A 20,110-nucleotide genomic window follows, 5' to 3' on the forward strand; every position below is an offset into this window, starting at 1 on the left:
AACTTGAGGTTGGCTGTCTTGGAAAAAATGCCCAGAAAGAGGAAGCTTGGCTTATTCAGGGGATTTAACATTTTGAAACTGTGCGGTACTGAAGGGCCTGAAGGTAAATAGCGAGTTCTGGGTCTTGGTGTGCTTCCGTGTCGGCAGAGCACCTCCGGTCCCTGAGGAGAGCTGTGAGGGCGGGTGGTGTATCTGTGGAAGGGAAGAGCTCTGAGGGAGTGTGGAGGCAGGAGGGCTTGGACTGAAAGGCTTGTCGCTGCGTATCAGTTTCTGCTCCATTTGGGAAGTCGGGATATTGCTCAGTTGGCTCAGGACTGGCCTGTGAGAGAAGTCAGGGGGACTAGATGAGGTGGCAACCAAACGGGGCAATATTTCCCTGTGATACAAAGAGTTGCCCATGCTGGTCTTTATTCCCAGTTGCTGCCCTGGATTTCTGGTAGCCTGGGTTTCTAGAAAGCATGTAAAACGGTTAGCTGAGGAACGTGCTCCAGAGCTTCCCCCTGGGGCATGAGCAACCAACGCATACACCCTGACATTTTCAGTGCCGTGAGAACTGCAACCTGGTGCCTTGCATCACAGATGACAAAAAAAAAATAATCTGCCTGTGTTTTTGGAGGGGGCCTGCTTTGTCGTGGCCCTCCTTGACACGGCACACAGTAGCCAGGCTCCTTTCACCCGCGGGTGTGGTTTGGTGCCCGGAGAGCAGCAGAGAAACCGCGGTGGCACGCGGGGCTGGGGGAGGCCCAGTGCCCACGAGCGACCCAAGTGCTCTGCAGGCCTCTGCGGGCCTCCGCGGCCCCACAGACACCGTGGGCCACAGCCCTGGGGTACGGTGGCAGAACGCACAGCTCGGCGAAAGCAGCCTGCCAAGGGGCTGCCCAAAGAGCGAAGTGAGGGGGTGATACAGCAGGGGACGCGCAGTCCCGGGGGCCTGCGGCGGCACGGCGGCCGGTCAGCCGGCCGGGGGAAAAGCCGGGCGGGCGGCTGCAGGCGGCGGCGGCCGGCGTGGCAGGGGAGCGGCCGGAGAAGCCTCCGCTTGCAGGCCACGGGCGCCAGAGCCGGGTCTCCGGGTTCGGAGGGGAGGAAGAGCGCGGTGCCGGCGGACCCCGGCCTACCCCGCCCTCCCGCCGTGCGTCGGGACGCGCGGCCGCAGCCGGCACCGGGGGAACGCGCCCGCCGCGCCCGCGCCGGTTGCTTCTCTCTGGGAAAGCGGACGCGTGGCGAGAGGCCGGCGTGGCCGAGGGCGCCCGGACGCCGCGCTCCGCCGTGGCCCTCGCCGGCCGCCAACCCGAACCCCGGCAGGGCCGACGGGCCCGCAGCCTCCCAGCACACGCCAACAGCACCTCCACGACACCGCCCGCCGCGGGGTCGGGGGGAGATAGCTACGTGCCCGGCTCGGGGGGCGGGCCAGTGCGTTCCCTGCTCGGATAGGACGTCTGGACTTGATGGAACTCTCCCCTGGCCAATCCTCAGGAAGGAGCGGGGCAAGGCCGGGTGGGACGCGGGAGGTGTGTGCGAGTGACAGCGGCGGGAGCCTATCCCGGCGAGGGAAGGGGGCTGCGGGGCGCGGCGGGGCGGGCCAGCGGCCGGGGGCGGACAATGGGGGCGCGGGGAGGTGGCGGCAGGAAGATGGCAGCGGCCGGAGGCACTGCGGGGCGCCCCTGCTCGGCCTGGCTGCTGGCCACCGCCGCCGCGCTGGCCGCCGGTGAGTGAGCGGGTGAGCGAGGGCCGGCGCTGCCGCTTCCCCCGCGGGGCTGCGCCGCCCGACCCGACCCGAGGTGCGGCAGGCGGCGGCGGGCAGAGCTCCTTGGCCGGGTTCGGGCCCGGCGGGGCCGCCCGCGCCCATCCGCGCTCGGGAGAGAGGGGCCTGCCCGGCACCGGGAGTCGCCGCCGGGCGCTCGGGGGTGCGGCGGGCGGAGGCGGCCCGCGGCTGGCCCCTGGCGGAGGGAGCCGCTCGGGGCCGGAGGTCTCCCGGGGAGGGGGACCGGCGCCCCGTGTCGGGCCCGTGCGTCGCTTTGAACGCCGTTCCCGGTCGCCGGATCACCGGAGCGGAGGGCGGTTTCGCAGGCTCGGTGCGGCTTCGCTGTTCCCTGCCCATCCGGTTGGAAACCGGCCCCCGCCGCGGTGCCGGCCCGGCCCGGCCCGGGGGTGCTGCGGGCGTGGCGGGGGGCGGCCCCCCGGCAGCGCTCGGCGGCCTTCGCTGGGTCGGCGATGGAGCCTGGGGACGCGGGCCCGTCTTTGCTGAGGGAAGGCGGAGGGGGACGCGGGGAGCACCCCAGGTTCGGCCCGCGGGGAGGTGTTGGGGTGGGGGAGCAGGCAGCGAAGCGCTGGTGGCTGGTGTGGATGGAGGGGCGAGGGCAAGGCTGCGGAGCGGGAGCAATGGCGAGGGTGATGCTTAGCTTGGCGGCGGCTGAGGTTCTTCCAGGGCAAAGAGCTCTCCGCTTCGCGTATCGCTCTGAAATGAAAAGATCATCCGCGCTTCCCGAGGTAGCTCGGTGCGTGCGGGTACCGGGCGTGGGCGATGCTCGCTCAGTGGGCAACACTTCGCAGAGTATTGCAGTAGGCATCATTAAAGAAGCCCGATGCTTCCCAGCTCGCAGGGCTGTAAAACTGTGTAAAACTCCGGAGTCCGTCTGGAAAGAGGTTTAATAAGGAACTGCGCCGAGTGGTGAGGAACTTAAAACTTCTCATTTCCAAATAGCTTTGTTATTCGGGTTTGTTTGAGATGACTCATTTTGCAGTAAAGGTGAGATTGCTAAGGCTTGCTGTATATCTGCGGAGGCAGCCTAAATGTTTGGAATGAAGTAGGTAGATATAGATACATAGCTTACAGTAAAAACTAAGTTCTTTGAAAATAAATATGGAGACAGGAGAAGAAAGGGTGCATATTTCCACTGACCACAACAAAAGGTACAACTGCATTAATACTGTGGGTAGCTAGGAGTAGTAGATCATTCTACAAAGTCTGAGGTATGTGACCAAATATAGTATCTTAAAACCAAGCAAAGCTACAGGGTACTCTTTTGGAAAGAGACTCTCCCTGGGGTGGAGACTGTCTGAAAAGTGAGATTGCAATTTAAAGGAATAAATGGGTGTTAAAATCACTGTCTTACCTGTGTTGGACTGTATTTCTGTTCTCATCCCTACAACTGTAGATTTTTTTCGAACCCCAAATCAGAAGTGACTCCCATGTTGGCTTCTCTCTGTGCTTGTACTGCACATCCTTAATCCCCCTGTCTGCTTTGAAAAGGCACTTTTATTTTTTTTTTCCATGTATGGAGTTGGCACACGGTTTACGTCTTTGCCTGGGAATAAGTGACCGGTGTGCAGGCTCTTTGCCTCTTTTGCATATGCAAAGTAGCTTGGTGATTGGTGGGGCAAAGATGATCTTCTCTAGAGTTTGATGTTGTAAGGAGTCCTGTGTAATAAATACTCTGCCTGTCGGCTTGCCTGTGTCGTTCCGGTTCCTGCAGATGTTCAAGGATCCTCTTTCCATTCCCATTTCCTCATGCTGGATTTTCATCTAGTGAGAAGTTCAGAAATCAAAAACTGCCAAGCAAAAGGGCAAGGGCAGAAGTGGCATTTTCGGAGTGCTGTTGTTGCTCAGTTGCTCTGATGTGATGTGTGGCTGGGTAACACGCTGCAGAGCTTCGCTGCCATAAGTCGTGGCTCCTCGTCTGCCTCTTCATGTGCTCGATGGCAGACCTGTTTGCTGTGGCCAATAACCTGCAGTGAGACAGAAAAATTACTTGGAGGGCTGTGCTGTACAGGCCTAGCTTAACATCACAGTCTGCTTTGTCAAGCCAAGCGGGTCACTGTTGCTTCCCAACTAATACGGATACTGGGCTTTAAGCTTATTTTCTTGTGTGCATCTGCATGGGTGCGTTAGAAGTTCATCTTGCTTGGTTACGCTCAGTCATCTGAAAACCTGATTGCTCCATTTACTTGTAAGAGTGAAGGATCACTCTCAAATGTACTGTTTGTGATCCTGTGGACATTTGTGGCCGAAGTAGTTAATCTGGGTATAATCTCTTGTATGGGTGGGTGAGCCCTGAACAACTAGTTGAGAGTATCAAGAAAATGGATTGTTTTGCAATCCTGAATTTGTAAGCCATGTAGGTATCACTTGAAGTGATAACGTGTCTGTGTTTAACGTGAGGGTGGTTCCTGATTGCTTCTGAAAGTCCTGAAGAATGTCTAGACATTACCGGAAAGAATATTGCTGATATTTCTACTGTTCTTTTTGATGCCAACAAAGTCTGATTTTTTTTTCTTTTTCCTACTACTGCTTTTGTGTGCGCTCACATACATGTGCACACGTGCACCATACGCAGACCAGTGACAAGCAGAGGAGTACTGGGATGTTAAGTAGCTCAAGTGCCCGTAACTGCTTTGAGTTCACCTGGACGTTTCTGTTGCTGCTTGAAATGCTTCATGAAAATAACAGTGTAAGTCAGGGTTGCAATGCTCGCTTCGTGTTTGTGCCAGGTTTAGTCAGAATTGCTGTATTCACCCCGTCAGAAGCTGTTAGCTCTGCTAAGCTGAGCCCACTGACGCTGCAGGTAGGAAGACTTCCTTGCCTGCAGCGCTGAGTGGGTTCTGCAAAGGGAAAAGGTGGTGAGGTGGATAAACTCTTCTCTCTGCCGGTTAGTTTGAGGGTGGGACTGCTGCTCAGGGCACCTCACTTGCAGCAGCAAGAAGTTGTTGAATATGTTGAAAAGACTGTAGCTTAATATTTTGGTGATAAAATGTGGTTTAGTGCCACCTTGTGAAATGGCTGGGTTCTTCATGACCCCAGCCACCCAACAGACCTCTGTCTCTGTGGAACTAACGATGCACATGGCTCTTTTGCTTGTTATCTGAACTATGGTTGATTGCGTTAAGCAGCAGTTCCACTGTCTGCCTGTGGACTTATCTTCTCCTGACTGACAGCAGTAGGCAGTGAATGTCCTGTGCACTGTACAGGGTCCCTGCAGTCTAGATGGAAGACCAAAGAAATGAAACCTAGCTTTACAAGACAGACATCGTGTACTGTTTGACTTGAAATATTTTAATCTGAATAGTTTCTAAAGAATTATTATTTTGCCAGGGAGGTGCTGTATAGGTTGTCATGAAGTCATCTGTTTAAAACTTATTATTAGCACCCATAGTGGGTGTTCGCTGAGTGTGATGTGGTTTGATCATGTGTGGCATACAGGGCTCTTTCTACTGTCTACATGTAGTTAATGGATAAATTGTCAAGATAAAGTTTTGTATACAAAAAAAAACAAACCCCCAAACATTAAACTATTGAATGCTGACTCAGGATATCCTAGGACTACATCAGAAAGCTGGAAGGTCTGGATATGAAAACACTTACATCCCTATGGTTTGTGTCTGTCTCTTTTTTGTGTGTGTGGTTTGTTTATCTTCATTACTTTGCTGATTTGGGTTAGCGTGACCCTGCATGTAGTGGTTAGCACAATGGAGAGGGTTCTCACGTCTTGTGTAAGAGGAAGCTGTGGCAGGAGAGGACAAGAAGTTCTGAAATGGCTTTGCTGCTGGCAAAGAGGCTTGGAGAACTCTTAACTTCAGTGATTTGCTCTTATCTCAAACCAGCAGTTGCTTAGAAGAGCAAGTGTTTACTCAGACTAGAGTTTAGCAGTAAGCTGTACCCATAGCATTTGTGTATGCATCTTGAGGCAGGGTCAAATATCAGTATTGTTTGCTGTCTGAACTAGTTGAAAGATAACCCTTCAACCAGGTGATTTCCCCTAGTTCCACTGATTTTTTTTTTTGTAATTTTTATTTTTTTTCACCTAATCTCTTTTATCTTGAAAGTGGCAGAACCATTCTGTTACTTGTCCTGAATAGGCCAGGGTTTTTTTAGTTGAAGATGTTCGTGTCAAGTAAATGTGTTGGTACTCTTCTTGGCAGGGATAAAGTTAGTTTTCTTCACAGTAGCTTGTATGGTGCCATGTTTTGGATTTGTGATGAAAACAGCCTTGATGACACACTAATGTTTTACGTTGGTTACTTGTTTTACATTAGGTTACACAGCACCAAGGCCTTTTCTGCGCCTCACCCTGCCCCACCAGTGGGGAGGCTGGGGATGCACAGGGAGTTGGGAGGGTGCACAGCTGGGACAGCTGACCCCAGCTGACCAGAGGGACATCCCAGACCCCAGAACGTTGTGCTCAGCTGTAAAAGCTGGGGAAAGAAGGAGGAATGGGGGCTGTTGGGAGTTACGGCGTTTTGTCTTCCCAGGTCACTATTACACTTGATGGAGCCCTGCTTTCCTGGAGATGGCTGAACACCTGCCTGCTGGTGGGAAGCAGTGAATGAAGCTTTTGCTTTACCTATTAAACTGTCTTTAACTCAGCCCATGAGTTTTCTCACTTTTACCCTTCTGATTCTCTCCCCCATCCCACTGTGGGGAGTGAGAGAGCGGCCGGGTTGTGGCTGAGCTGCCTGCTGGGGTTAGCCCACAACCCCTGTGTGTTGTTCCCTGTCGTGGCTTAACCGCAGCCAGCAGCTAAGCTCCACGCAGCTGCTCGCTCACTCCTTTCCTCGCCCCCCCCTTCCCCGTCCCGGTGGGGTGGGCAGGAGAATTGAAAAAAAGGTAAAACTCATGTGTTGTGATAAAGACAGTTTAATAGGACAGCACAGGAAGAGAAATAATGATAATAATAATAATAGAATATACAAAACAAGTGATGCACAATGCAATTGCTCACCACCTGCTGACCAATGCCCAGCCCGTCCCCGAGTGGCAATCCTCTTCCCCTGGTCCAATCCCCCCAGTTTACATGCTGAACATGATGTCATACGGTATGGAATGTCCCTTTCGCCAGTTTGGGTCAGCTGTCCTGGCTGCGCTCCCTCCAGGTTTCCTTTGCATTGCCTCGTTGGCAGGGCATGGGAAGCTGAAAAGTCCTTGACTTACTATAATCATTACTTGGCAACAACTACAATATCAGTGTGTTATCAAAATTATTCTCATCCTAAATTCAAAAGACAGCGCTATACCAGCTACTAGGAGGAAAATTACCTCTATCCCAGCCGAAACCAGGACATTCACTTTTGCTACCGTGCCTTTCAGCTCCTGCATTTTTATTCAGCTGTGGTGTTGGCACTTTCCCGTTGGTGCTGCTGCTAGGTTTTGGCTTAAAGTGTGTAAGGAAAACGGGAAGGCTGGTTGTTCTTGTGAATTCTCTTCCCTTCAACCCTGCAGAAAAAGATGCTTTGCAATACATCTGCTGATGCTTTACACACATGACGTTAAGGGGCATTAAGGGAGCTTGCCCTGAAACATTGGTTAGACCCTGCCTTCGGTGCTTACAATCAGATTGAGGTTCTGATCCTTAAGGGAGGGTTAAACTCTGGGCAGTGCAGCAGTTGTGTGAGTGGCGGCTGGTGGCACCTTCCTAAGTAATTTCACTTCACGAGGCAGAGGTGAATAAGGGCAGGTGAACTCCTGGTAGGCGAAATGGCCAGCGCTGGAGGTGTTTATCTTCAGTTGGCTGCTAGCCATCTGTTACGCTTTTCAGTAACTTGTTTTTGTAATGCAGGCAAGTGAAGGATGGTGAACAAGGCTCCTTCTTGGTAATAAATTCTATAAAGCCATGTGTGCAGCAGGATTTTAAAAATCTGGCTGATTTCTGTGTCTTGAAGTTTTCTGATAGAGGTCTTGCAGGATTGCCTGACTCTTGCAGTGTGGAAGGTGTTGAGATGACCGCTGTGTGGAGATGCTGCACACCCTGCTGCTTGACAAAGTCAGCACAGGCGTGGACGAAGGTGCTGCTCTAATCAAAGGGATGACTGTAGAAATGACCTTGTGTGTCAGCTGGTGAGGTAATGGAGAGGGATGGGAGGCCATAAACACTTCACAAAAGAGAAGCGTTCCTAGGAAGAGCCAGCTGAAGCAGCTCCTACTCAGTGCTTCCTAACCTTGCTCAGTTGTTGTACAAATATGGTGTATGGTGGGCTGGGTTAGGGTGTTGGTCTGGTTTAAAAGAAAACAATGGAAAAAGGGCTGTTTTGAACATGGATTAGTTCCTGGTCAGATTCATCACGTTATGTTAAAAGTGGGCATGGGAGCTGTTTAAATTGGCACCACAGCTGACAAATTCTTGTGAAACAATGCTTTGAAATACATGGCACGGGCTTTTTCTTTTGGTTTTGCGGTTGTGCTACAGCAGGTTATAGCTAGTTATGAGTTTGCTCAGCAAGTAAGTTAGCAAGTTTTGGTTAGCAAGTAAGCGTAAGATTGCTGCGAGCGAGGTGCCGGAGCTGGCTGCAGGCATTCAGCAGTCGCTGGAGCAGTGAGGGATCTGGTCCTTGGAGAGCTTCGGATTTGCTTGAACTGCTGAAAGTAAGCCTCCAGTCACACCAGGACAGGTTGGCCCTGTGACAGAATACCCTGTTAGCTGAGGACGGTAATCCCTTGGGTGACTTAATTTCAGCTGTCTCTGTCTCCTTGCTCTGTTAAGTGGTGGGATTTTATTTAGCAGGTTTGAATTGGGTCCGTCCATGTGCAGGGAAAACGCCGGTGCTCATCTTTCAGGCTGGTGGAAATACTGATACTTGGCAAGAGATGGGCATGATGCTGGTCAGGAGTGATGACACTCAGGTGGGAGTGACTGGTACTGGAATGCTGCTGATACCTTGGATGGTTCAAAGGGCGTCTTCTGCAAATGTCGCTTGGTGTGTATAGATTTGTTGTCACCGAGTTGTTTGCAACGTGGGGGATTGATTATTGTAAAAGGAGGAAAAAAAGGCAGCTTCTTATGTCTGTTTGAGATGTAGCCTTTTGCACTGTTATCTCCTTGTGAAATTTGCATATCCACATCCTAAATTGTACTGCCTGGTTTGTTTTGGAAGTTGATGATTTCCACGCTACTAATGCTGGATAGTGTCAAAAAGATGCTGCACGCCATCAACAGTTGGCAACGTGACTGGTGTTTTTAACACAGTTTCACTTGAAATAGTACTAATAACCAGTGCTGACCTAGAGGGAAGCTTTTTTTCCAGCCAGCGATGTCTGTCTCTACTGTCCACACCTTGGGTTTTGTTGTTGTTGTTTGTATGGGGGTTTTTGTCTACAACTTCTGATCGTTAATACTCTCATTTCCTTAGTAGACATTGTGACAGTCTTAGTGGGTTGCTATAGTAATTCTAGGAAATGTTTGTGGTGGTAGGATGCTTTCTTCACTCCCTCTGCCGTGTGTTTAGCATGTGTACCTGACTTCTCTCAGTTCGTTAGTTAAGCAAACTTAATGATACCCTTTTTTTGTGGGAAAAGCTTGGTGCATTTCAAAGAGACTCTTCTAAGATGTACTCTTTATCTTCTTGTTCAGTGTAGCCCTTCTTTAATCGTAATTACCATTTTCTGGAATCTGTCCTTGTGCCCAAGGAGTAATCTGGTGTGTTTGTTAGTGGCTATGTTAGTATTGCGATTCGGCTGTTCCAGTTACCATTGCACTTTGAATGGGTTTACTTGACTTGCCCCTTTGGGTTTTTCACTGTTTTGGTTTGACTTTATCAACAACAAGTTTACAAGTGTTCAGATTCAATTAAACAGTTACTTGGTCATGGAAGGAAAACCACTTAAGGGCTGTTGAATGGAAAAAATATGATATCTGATTTCGAAAGTACTTGAGCTGCTGATTGGCGTCACAGTCTACAGCGTAGGCCGGGAAGTATTGTTTTGTGATCCCCAACAAAAAGGTGCTAGAACAGAGCTATATGTTATTGGTCTCAAAACTAAATAAGCATCTGCCCAAACCTGACATATGACTGGCTCTGAAATTGGAGCATGAAGCAGTGCAACTATAATGTTACTTGTTCATGGATCTCGGCACCTTTACAAGCATCTCAATTTTATGATTTCCAGGTTGAGAGTGATACATCAGTGAAGTGATTTCCTCGGGATCGAACAAGAAATCTGTGGCCTGGCTGGCAAGGAAGCTCAGATGTTCTTTGCTGTTTCTCATGCTTGTTTCTCATTTCTGGTTATAAGCATGGGCTTTGGAAGTACATCTCGGCGTAGGTTCTTCTGCTGCCTCTTGGCAAAGCAGTGAGCAGCTCTGCGTCATGTGGAGGAGACCACTTGAATAACTGACTCTGTAGCATGGGAGCAGAGGGTGGTACCAAAGCTTAGTGACTCTGAAGACTTTCTGTCTTTGAGTTCTGTCAAAGTAGGTGCATGAAGGTATGCAGGGCTGAGGTACATGGGTGTTATTGACTGCTTTGACAGCTGTGCCACAGCCTGCTTAAAGCTTCTCAGTGAAACCATTTTCCTTTCACTTGGGGTGATGAGATGCTATTTTTTTCCCTCATCGCTGAGTCAGGCAGAGCTTAGCTGAATGTGCAAAGAGGCCAAGAGAAAGCGAACGTCGTGTTAGCAGATGCTCTTCTGAGCTTGTCTCTCCTTGGGAGATGAGTGTTCCCAGCAGCAAGGCGGCAGGAGGTGGTAGATGGGCTAGGTGTCAGCAGCTTTTCTGTTTCGCAGGGCTGGTGGGTGCTGCAGGGCCGGCTGCGTTACTGAGGTCAGGAAGCTCCCTTTGCTTCAGCAGCCTGAATTACTTGAGGAGGTTGGCAACCTGGGGAGCTGTTGCAGCAGCAGCAAAAAGCTATTCCAGTGACTGGCGTTTGAGAGTGAAACTAAACTCTTTTGTCCTCCTTTGAGGCAGTGGAATTTAGTTTTAGTTGCTTTGAATCTTAGATGTCTAGATTGGTTGGTGTGACTTTGTCTAGTCATCATTTCTGCAGCTGGTGTTGCTTTGTGTCATATATGAGTGTATGGGGTGTAGACATCAAGGTTTTGGTGGTGGTGGGGCTGCAGGGACAGTCTCCATGAGGAGAAGCTGGGGCTGCCTCGTGCCTGACATAGGCAGCTTCACTGGATCTGCCACAGGGCACGGCTGAGCCCCTTAGCCGAGCTGTGGCACCTCTGCAGTGAAGTTTGACAAAGAATAAAGCACCACGCAGGCAGCGAGGAGTGAGGGGAGAAAAAGCGTGAGAAACAACACTGCAAACCCTGAGGTGAGAGAAGGAGGAGGGGAGAAGGTGCTCCAGGTGCTGGGGCAGAGATTCCCCTGCAGCCCCTGGAAGTTTCGGGTAAGACCATGGTGGAGCAGGTATTCCCCTGCAGCACATGGAGAGGACCATGCTGGAGCAGATATCCACACTGTGGCCCGTGGATGAGCCCCGGCTGGAGTAGGTTCTCCTGAAGGGCTACAAGCTCATTGGAAGGACCCATGCTGGAGCAGGGAAAGGTGTGAGGAGCGAGGAGCAGTTACAGATTGACCACAACCCTCCATCTCTACCTGGCTGCCCGGGAGTGGGGATGAGGTAGAGGAGTTGGGAATGAAGGAATGAAGTTGAACTTGGGGGGCAACAAGGGGTGAGGGAAAGGTATTTTAGTTTTTGTCTTTGTTTCGCACCATCCAACTCTATTTTCATTGGGAATAAATTAAATTAATTTTCCCCAAGTCAAATCTGTTTTGCCTGGGACAGTAACTGGTAGGTGATCTCCCTGTCCCCTTATCTCTACCCATGAGCATTTTCATCTTACTTTCTCGCTTTGTCCTGTTTGGGAAGGGATAGTGAGAGAGCACCTGGGTGGGCATCTGGCAGCTAGCCAAGGTCAACTCACAGAATCACACAGAATCACAGAATGTTCGGGTTTGGAAGGGACCTCTGTGGGTCATCTAGTCCAACCCCCCTGCCGAAGCAGGGTCACCCAGAGCAGGCTGCACAGGACTGCGTCCAGGCGGGTCTTGAATATCTGCAGAGAAGGAGACTCCACAACCTCCCTGGGCAGCCTGGTCCAGGGATCTGTTACCCTCAGAGGGAAGAAGTTCTTCCTCATGTTCAGACGGAACTTCCTGTGCTTTTGTTTGTGCCCATTGCCCCTTGTCCTGTTGCTGGGCACTACTGAAAAGAGTTTGGCCCCATCCTTCTGACACCCACCCTTCAGATATTTATAGGCATTTATAAGGTCCCCTCTCAGCCTTCTCTTCTTCAGGCTGAACATCGCTTCTATATTTTAAGACAACATCGTTAAGAACAAACTCTTTTTCAGGCAGCAAATGTCTTATTTGCTCAGAAATATTCCTTTATATTTAAGCCAGCTAAAACACCACAGTGACATGCAAGAACATACACTTAGAAATATATATATATATATACATTCTTATATCTATACACCTAATAATACTTCAGACCAGAGAACACCAGAATGGGTTTCTGGTGTGGAAGTGGTCAGACAAGTCTATTTTTCATTACACTGATGTGTGTGGCTCCTTAATACTGTGTGTTGTCCTTATGCAATACAGCATGGTCTGCTGCCGGGTGGAATGGCTGGCATGGATTTCACTTCCATGTTAAGGCTAAATGATGTCAATGAATTCTTTGTGTGGAAATTTGATCCAGTGTCTGGATGCTTTAACAGATCTTGTGGAGTTTCAGAGGAACGATTTGGGCATGTCTACTCCTGTCTATTAAGACCATGAAAGCTAGGATTTCTCCACCAGGTGTTTTATTTACAGTGAAGAAATGATGGCCTGTGGAAACAGAAGTGCCTGTAATTGCAGTAGGGGACCATAACTTTGTGCTGATTTTCTGACATGTTTTGTAGGGGTCTCACTGCTGTTGTTTCGTGCTGATTGTATGGGGAAGCTGTGCTTTGTGGGAGAAGGAATTAAATGTCGTGCAACTGTAGCTGAGAGCGATGTCAGCAGCAGACTGATATTTCACAACACGCTTGACATTAATTAAGAGTATTTCTTAATGAAAGCACTGTTTCTCAAGTATATATTGTTTTTGTGACTTATGAACCCTAGTCATTAGAAAAATCCCACATCCTCCTTTCTGATGAAACTTGTGGGCTGCTGGGGAAACCATAGCGAATTTATTGATATACCACTGACTTTTCTGTGGTTTTGTGGAATCCTTTAAATGTGAACTGCTCAGATTCTGTTGTATTAATGCCTTTCTTTCCATTTTGCTGATCTGCAGCTGTCATCAACTTGTTACCTGTAATAGCCTGTCTGAATCTTTTAATCTTTCTTTACTCAGACTTTTTGATTATTCCTGATCTTTCATCCGTAAGAGACTTTATTTATAAATTATATAAATGACTGTATTATCAGGCATCTTTGAGATAAACGAAGCAAGTTGCTTGTATTAATTAATAAACTGATGACTAGCCATTTCAAGAGGAAAGGCGTGTAACACATGCATAGCATGGGAACTGTAGCAGCTCTAAGCATCCAATGTTTAGTGATCTGATAAAAGTTTCTGCATAGGCTGTGTTTGTGCTTGTGGAGATAAGATGCCCGTGATTACAGTGTTAGTTGTTTGCATTCTTGGTTTGTTAGGACTCCTAGTGATCCAGCTGAGTTGGATCCAGGGAAATCGAGTTTATTCTGGTGTGTTCATAGCCTTAATTAACAGAGCTTTTTCATTGGATCCAAGATTTCAGTGGAGAATCTGGTGTACAAATAAATTTTAATTAGCTGTGTGTTAATTAGTGTAAATCTTCAGTGCAAGGAAGGATTTCCTGGTGATGTGCTACCAAACCATATTTTCAACCTTTGCGCAGTAGAGTGGGGTCCCTATTTCTGTGTACAAAAATGTAGAATAAAAACAATTCTTGCACAGAAGATTTTTTTGTTTGTTTTTGACCAGTATGAAACAAGTGTAACCAACCAGGGGATACAAGTACCACTTCAGCTTTAGTAAGCATTGATCTCCAAGCACTGGCAGCTTGGAGATCAATGGTGGTGTTAGATTTATACAGAAGCTGTTACTAAATGTTTTGGAGGCACTTAAGGGAGCTTGAAGGAAGTGGAAAAAGTTTGCAATTTTTGAGCAGATCCTCCGAAGTGTGAGGGGCAGTGTTTAGGAGAAGGTACTACAGTGTGGATTCGAAAAGTCTGATGAGATCAATGCTCTAACGCAGCTGGGGGAGAGTCTTTCAGTACTGGAACAGGGATGAGTGCTTGGATGCTTGGTGTGATTTAACTGACTGTGGCGTGCATAGGTGAATCTCTGTAACCCTGTGTAACCTTGTTATGTCAGCTCATGACCCTGTCACTTGTTTCTGGGGAGTGGACCATAGTTTGTGTATTACTGTGTTTAATTGAGAATATAGCTTTGAATGTAAGCAGTTGGTGGTAGGGGACAAGGGGAAGAATCCAGACTCCGACCCATAAGATATCCAGTCACATAGGCTGCGTCTCCTGTGCTGAGTAAGTTACCAGCACGTGTGACTGGGTGACTCTCAGCTGACCTGGCCAGGGTGACTCTCAGCTGACCTGGCCAAAGAAGTCCCGGAGAGGGCAGGACACCTGTGAGGAGAACTCCCATCAGTGTGCTGTAGACAGCGACTGGCCATCTTCTCTAAGATTTTTAGATCAAGGTGCACCCCATTTCAAAGATACCAGGTAAATTCACTTACCAGTGCAATGCTGCAGTCTTTCATGTTACTCTGGTGAAAATGGTAAGGATGACTGCTCTTAATCTTACTGAAAGCTAGAGTTAACCACAATTTGATTAACTAACTAGGTGCAAACTCTATGAATGCTTGTCTGGTATCGATTCTGAATGACCTTATCTTCCTATACTTTGCTGCTTGGTAACTGTAAAGGCTTCTTCCACAGGGGTAGTTTCAAGAGCAGTGTATCGTTGCCATGCTTAAGAGTCCACTCAGCACAGCGCCCAGGGGTTGTGAGCTGGGCCAGGGCTGAGCTATCTGAAAACGTGTAGCTGCTTTTTCACTGGTTTTGTGTAACCTGGCAGACATGATGGTGTTATTATGAAGAAATCGAGAAGCTCTGCATCTTCAGATCTGCTTAAGCTACTGGAGAGCTACACCTTCAGACTTAGGAAGGTCTTGTTCATTTGCAGCATGTGAGTTAGAACAGTATTAAGTCAATAAAGTTGGTTAGGTGGGGATGCTGTGTGATGAATAATGCTTGCTGTGGGCGTGCGTATGTTGAGCACTACATCTTCTGTAGTCGATTCATGAAGAAAGCAGTGATCTTGCATTTGTGATGTCTTCTCCTTCTCAGTGTCGCGCTTGGAGCGGTTTAGTCACCAGGAACTGTGATACGTACTGGTCTGTTACTGACCGTCTGTCCGAAGCAAAAAGGACATTGCAGTAACGAAGGCCAAGATACAAAATGGAGTTTTTAGACCGGTGTCAGCTGAGCAGGTGGCTAGAAACTCTGAAAGACTCCGCCTCGACCTCAGAAGAGTTCAAAGTCAGAAATGCTCTACAGGTTATGAGTTGGAGAGACATGTGCCAGGTCCATGGTGATAAATGCAGTTGTGGAGGGCTGTGGGGGAAGAAATGAACTCTGGTTTAGTCCCATTTAGCATGAGCTGACAACTTGGCATCGACAAAGGTGTCAGACTGAGATTGTTCTTTGAGCATAAGGAGACAGATGCAGAGCAGAGACACAGATCTGAGTAGTCAGTGCAGTGATGGGAGCTGGACTTGTTTGCAGATGAGAACCCTGTGACAAGATACTGAGGAAAGAGAGACCTGAGAGTAGAGAGAGCGTCGATGAGGAATGAAGACCCGCTATGGGAACAGTGAGAGAAGATTGGTAAGTGAGTAAGAGTAGTAAGATTAATGAGTTAGTAAGAGTCTGAGTGTCCTGTCCTGTTTCAAGAATATGAGGGTTGTCTGAGAAGGAAGATGAGGATGGAGTCTTGTCATTAGAGTGTGGGGGCTGAAAATTTAGCTGATGAGAGTTGATGTAACTGGGGTAAAACTGGTCCAACAACGCTAGAGATGAAAAAGAAATGGCTGAAGAGGCACAGGTGTTTTTTTCTAACAATTTTGATGGTAGATGAGAAAAACAGAAGCATCCTTCTGCTGAAAAGAAGAATAAAAGTGAATGAGGACTAGAAGAGGTATTCAGAGGGATGTATTTGGGCTACAGGCAGTTGGACAGCATGATGGGATCAAGGAGGAGCTATGGGAGAAGAGCAAATGTTTATCTTTTCCCTGTGTACCTTGCAGACCTTCCCTTCCTAAAGCTGGCTTCTCTCTCACAGTGATAAATTTTTTCCTCTTGAGAGGAACTAAGGCTGAGGAAGTTTGAAGAATGGAGCAGTGGGTAATTGTGTCTGGAATATGACTCAAAATTCAACTTTCTCCAAATGAAGTAGTTAAATAGATTGAGGACCTGAAAGAAGGATGTAATCCTGGCAAATGTGGAAAGAGAAGGAAAAGAGCTAGAGCTGGAGATGATCCACATGGATTTTTTTACGACAGAGGAGGCCAAAGAGTTCAAGGTAGTGGAAACTGCCGCTGTATCAGTGAAAGTATGGGAGTGGAGGGCTAAGGGTGAGCAAGCGTCAAATGTTATGGCCTCTCTACCACTCCTAAATGATCACGTTAATATTTGAGGAGCTTATGTATCATGCTGTAAGACAAAAGGGACAGGAAACGTGTTTTTTGAAGTGGTGCACACTGAAAGAGCAAATAAAGTGAGGGACTTTGTGCTGGGAGGAGAGAATGAGCAAAGAAAAACATGAAGTTGAGACAACAGTAGGACATATGAAAATTAGACTTGCTGGAAATATCTGTACAATATTACGTAATTCCTGCCTTCCTAGACTGTAGGGAGAAGTCAGGTTTTTTTTTGCTTTTGCTTTGCTACAGTTCTCTCATGGTTGCTAGTGAGTTAGAACAGTGACTTCTTCAGATTAAGCGGATCTGTGCTACCCACTGCCTGTGTGTGGCAAGCAGTTCTCTGTACCACGTACAAGCAGACAATGTCTATGCAGAGTATTTTCCTCCTACACAAATGCTGAGGACATCTTGCTTGTTTAATGCTAGAAAGGGATGCTTGTTTTGTGGCTTGGACTCAAAACAATGGTTCTTATTTTTTTTCTTTTCTACTCCATTAACTGGAAAAAGTACATAAAGCATAGCAGCTCTGAGTTCCTTTCATGGAATTGCTAGAAGTCTTTGTATGTTCCAAATAAATATTTGGTAGTTGTTTTACAAAAGAATGTTTTTTGGCCGGTAGTCAGAGCATGTACAAGAGAAAGGAAGCTCTGATACAACAACCTCTTGATGAAAATCCTCCTCCTTTAGGGTGCTGTTTCTCTTCCACTCGTTTGAAATGAGAATGATGATGGCAGGGGAGTCCGAGGGATCAGGGGCAACCTGACAGGACTGAGGAGGTAGTGAGTCTGAGAAGTGAACAGTGTGGGCTCCGAGTGGCGGACTGAGTGAATGGTAGTTTTGTCTGGTTTTGGTTATTGTAATTAAACTGGTATGCTTCATTCTCCCACCCCTGCAGTGCTTATGTGCTTGTTTCTTGTCCCCTGGGCATGTGCTCTGCCTTCCCCTGGCTTGCCATGCTGGTCGGGTGAGAGGCAGCGGTTCCTACAAAGCCATGCATGTAGTGATTGTCGGGTGTACCCAGATGGCCAGGGTGTTTTCACCTCTTTCGTTGTTCGGCCGTTTCATTGACTCAGCTGCAGCCCTGGAGCTTGCAGGTGGTCTGTGTCGCAGGGCCAGCTCCCACTGCCTGTGGTCTTCGTGGCCCCGTGCCGCAGCCGGTCAGCTGGAGTTGCCCAACAGACTCAGTGGTCTCGGGAGGAAGACGGGAAGTGGCACAGCTGACCTGAACTTTGCTTTCTTGGGGAACGAGGCTTGAAGTCGCATATGTAAAAGATGTTTTTTAAAATTCTCCGTGGAGCGTGGGATTTTCTTAATTTTAAGCTCAAATAAAATAACCTAGTTTGTGGCAAATCTACACCTATCACTTGAAGGAAGCTTGCTAACTTCTGAAAGCTACTTAGTTGCTAGCTCTCACTGACTAAAAGCATGAATGCCATGATTTAAGGGCTAATGTAGGTGGGTTTTTCTTACTTGTTTTAGATTTTTTTTTGTTTTTAAACTGTCTTCTACTGGAATCTTTGTCTTCAGTTTGCCTACTTCAAGAGCTAGTTTGTTCAAAGTTGAGAAATCAGCTAAGATACCGAAGAAGCAGGAAGGCTTGCTTTCCTCTGCTAATAAGTGAGGAAAACCCCTGAATTTAACACATTGTAGCCCAGAAACACAGAATCCTGTGATCAGAAGCAGATTACTAGTACCATCTCTATGCTGAAAACCATGGTTTAATAAAAATCAGAACTTACATTTGAGTTACCAGGTGCACGTCGCATGCACACCCACCCACAGTGATTTTACAAGAGTTTTGCTTTCACAGAGCTGTTGAAAGACATTATTTTGTGATGTCGCAAGATCACGTGTTGCTCCTTAACATAAACTTGAATTAATGTATTGATGTATCATTGCTTAAATCTGAATAGGGACAGTGTCTTTGCAATTTAAAAGGTGCCAGGTGAGGAATATGTTGGACTGTTTTTCTGAATCATGCTGAGTTTCACTTACTCTGTTTGCTTCTTTTGAACGTGCATAATCCTCATGGTAGAAAAAAAATTAAACTACTCTCATACTTCTCAACTATAGCTGAGTGGTTATTTAGGAGGTCTTGCACATGAAGACCTTGAAGCATGCCAGAGAGCAGAAGCAGATGGTGTAGCTGGGAGCCAGAGAGCTTTCTGGAGGTGAGCTTTTGTTCTGCCTACAGCTGAGTAAAACTGGAGATGGGATACAAGATGTGAGCTGGAGAGGAAACTGAGTGATAGGTGGGTCCAAGATGTTAGTTCCTCCGATGGGGCTTATTTATTACATTGTCTGCTGGCAGCTAGTAGGAAAGAGTTTTAAACTCATCCTTTGCACCACAGAATTGACTTCCAGAAACTGTTGTAGAGGAAACATCTGTGGATGGCAAACATCCTGTAACAGATAATACAAGGAAAGAGAACTGGCCTGCTCTATACTTGTTTGTATTGCAGGTATGATGCAATGTCTGTGCACCCACTTGATGTAGGAGTTGTTGATGTCTCTTCTCTTTTCCCCTTATGAGCAGTGTGATATGGACAGTTACCACTTCAACTTCCTGATTCTTGAAACAGCACTGATGCCGCTTGTTCTCCTTCTTTCTTCTCTTTACCTTTCCCATACAGTCCAAGTATCAGCAGTAGAGGTCAACACACCAGAGGAGATATTTGTGGAGAATGGGACAGACGCAAAGCTTCCGTGCACGTTTACATCTGTGGAAGTGATCAGCAGCGCAGCATCGGTTTCTTGGAGTTTTCAACCAGAGGGAGCAGCAACTCGTATCTCAGTAAGAAACGGCTGCAGGGGAACAAACCTGGGAGGGGAGGCTGTGATAAGTGTGCAGAGGTCTTCTAGTTGGTTCTGAGGAGCAAGCAAATACAGATTGGAGCCTCCTTCCGTGTGTCTTGTCTCCATCACTTTGATTTTAGGGGGTCTTTTTTTAGAGTTTTTTAGAAGTATTGTTATATACTTGATCTCTGCCAAGGCTGGAGTGTGCAGCAGCTGTAAAATATACTAGCACTTTGTTAGTCAGGGGAGGGGGATGTTGGTGTGGTAGCAGTATGTATGAAGTTGATGAGCATTTAGGAATCTTTTCCTAAGTTCTGTATCCTCTTGCCCTTGAAATGAGCTGCAGATCTGTGCACTGAATGACAGCAGTCACAGAATTTGAATGACCACTATCGCAGAGTTGCACTGTGTGTTGTGTGTATTGCTTATTTTCTGCTTGTGTACTGTTCAACCTCTATTTGAAAGGGCTTAAAATAAGACCAGTCTCCCTGTTTTCAGAACAGAATTGAATTGCTCAAATTGATAAGCAGTTACATCCTCATATTTAGTTATTTGACAAGTAAAAAATCAGTGTAGCGAGCAACTTAGGCTGATAATAATTGCCATCACTCATGTCCTGTGTGTTGAGCCCAGGTGTGCTCAGACCCGTTGGGTATGAACCTTCGAAGAAGTGGCTTTGGTAGGTTGGTAGCTGTCTTCTTCCTTTGTCACATAAGCTGTGCACATCTGAGTCTGAGCTTTCTGACGCTTCTACTTCGCTCTTGTTCCTTGCCCTTAGCCAGAATTTGGAGGAGGCAGAGCAAGGGACTCTGGGACAGCAGGGAAGGTGTGGGGACCGCAGGTTGCTCAGCCTGTTAGTGTTTGTCTCCTGCCTTCTGCTGCAGACATGAGATTGTTTCA

The 20,110-nt window shown here is 47.8% G+C and overlaps 1 protein-coding gene across 4 annotated transcripts in view; it reads left to right on the forward strand.

Moving 5' to 3' along the window:
• The first annotated feature begins 1,584 nt into the window (after nt 1-1,584).
• The window catches only part of MPZL1 (myelin protein zero like 1), a 40,658-nt gene continuing 22,132 nt past the window's right edge, over nt 1,585-20,110 (forward strand). For all 4 annotated transcript variants that reach the window (XM_075434671.1, XM_075434700.1, XM_075434679.1 and 1 more), the window contains exons 1-2: nt 1,585-1,705; nt 19,048-19,208. In XM_075434671.1, coding sequence (XP_075290786.1) covers nt 1,600-1,705; nt 19,048-19,208 — 267 coding nt within the window. In that variant the 5' untranslated portion in view covers nt 1,585-1,599. The remainder of the gene's footprint in view (nt 1,706-19,047; nt 19,209-20,110) is intronic.

Source organism: Opisthocomus hoazin, chromosome 1 (assembly GCF_030867145.1).
Source record: "Opisthocomus hoazin isolate bOpiHoa1 chromosome 1, bOpiHoa1.hap1, whole genome shotgun sequence".
NCBI lineage: Eukaryota > Metazoa > Chordata > Aves > Opisthocomiformes > Opisthocomidae > Opisthocomus > Opisthocomus hoazin.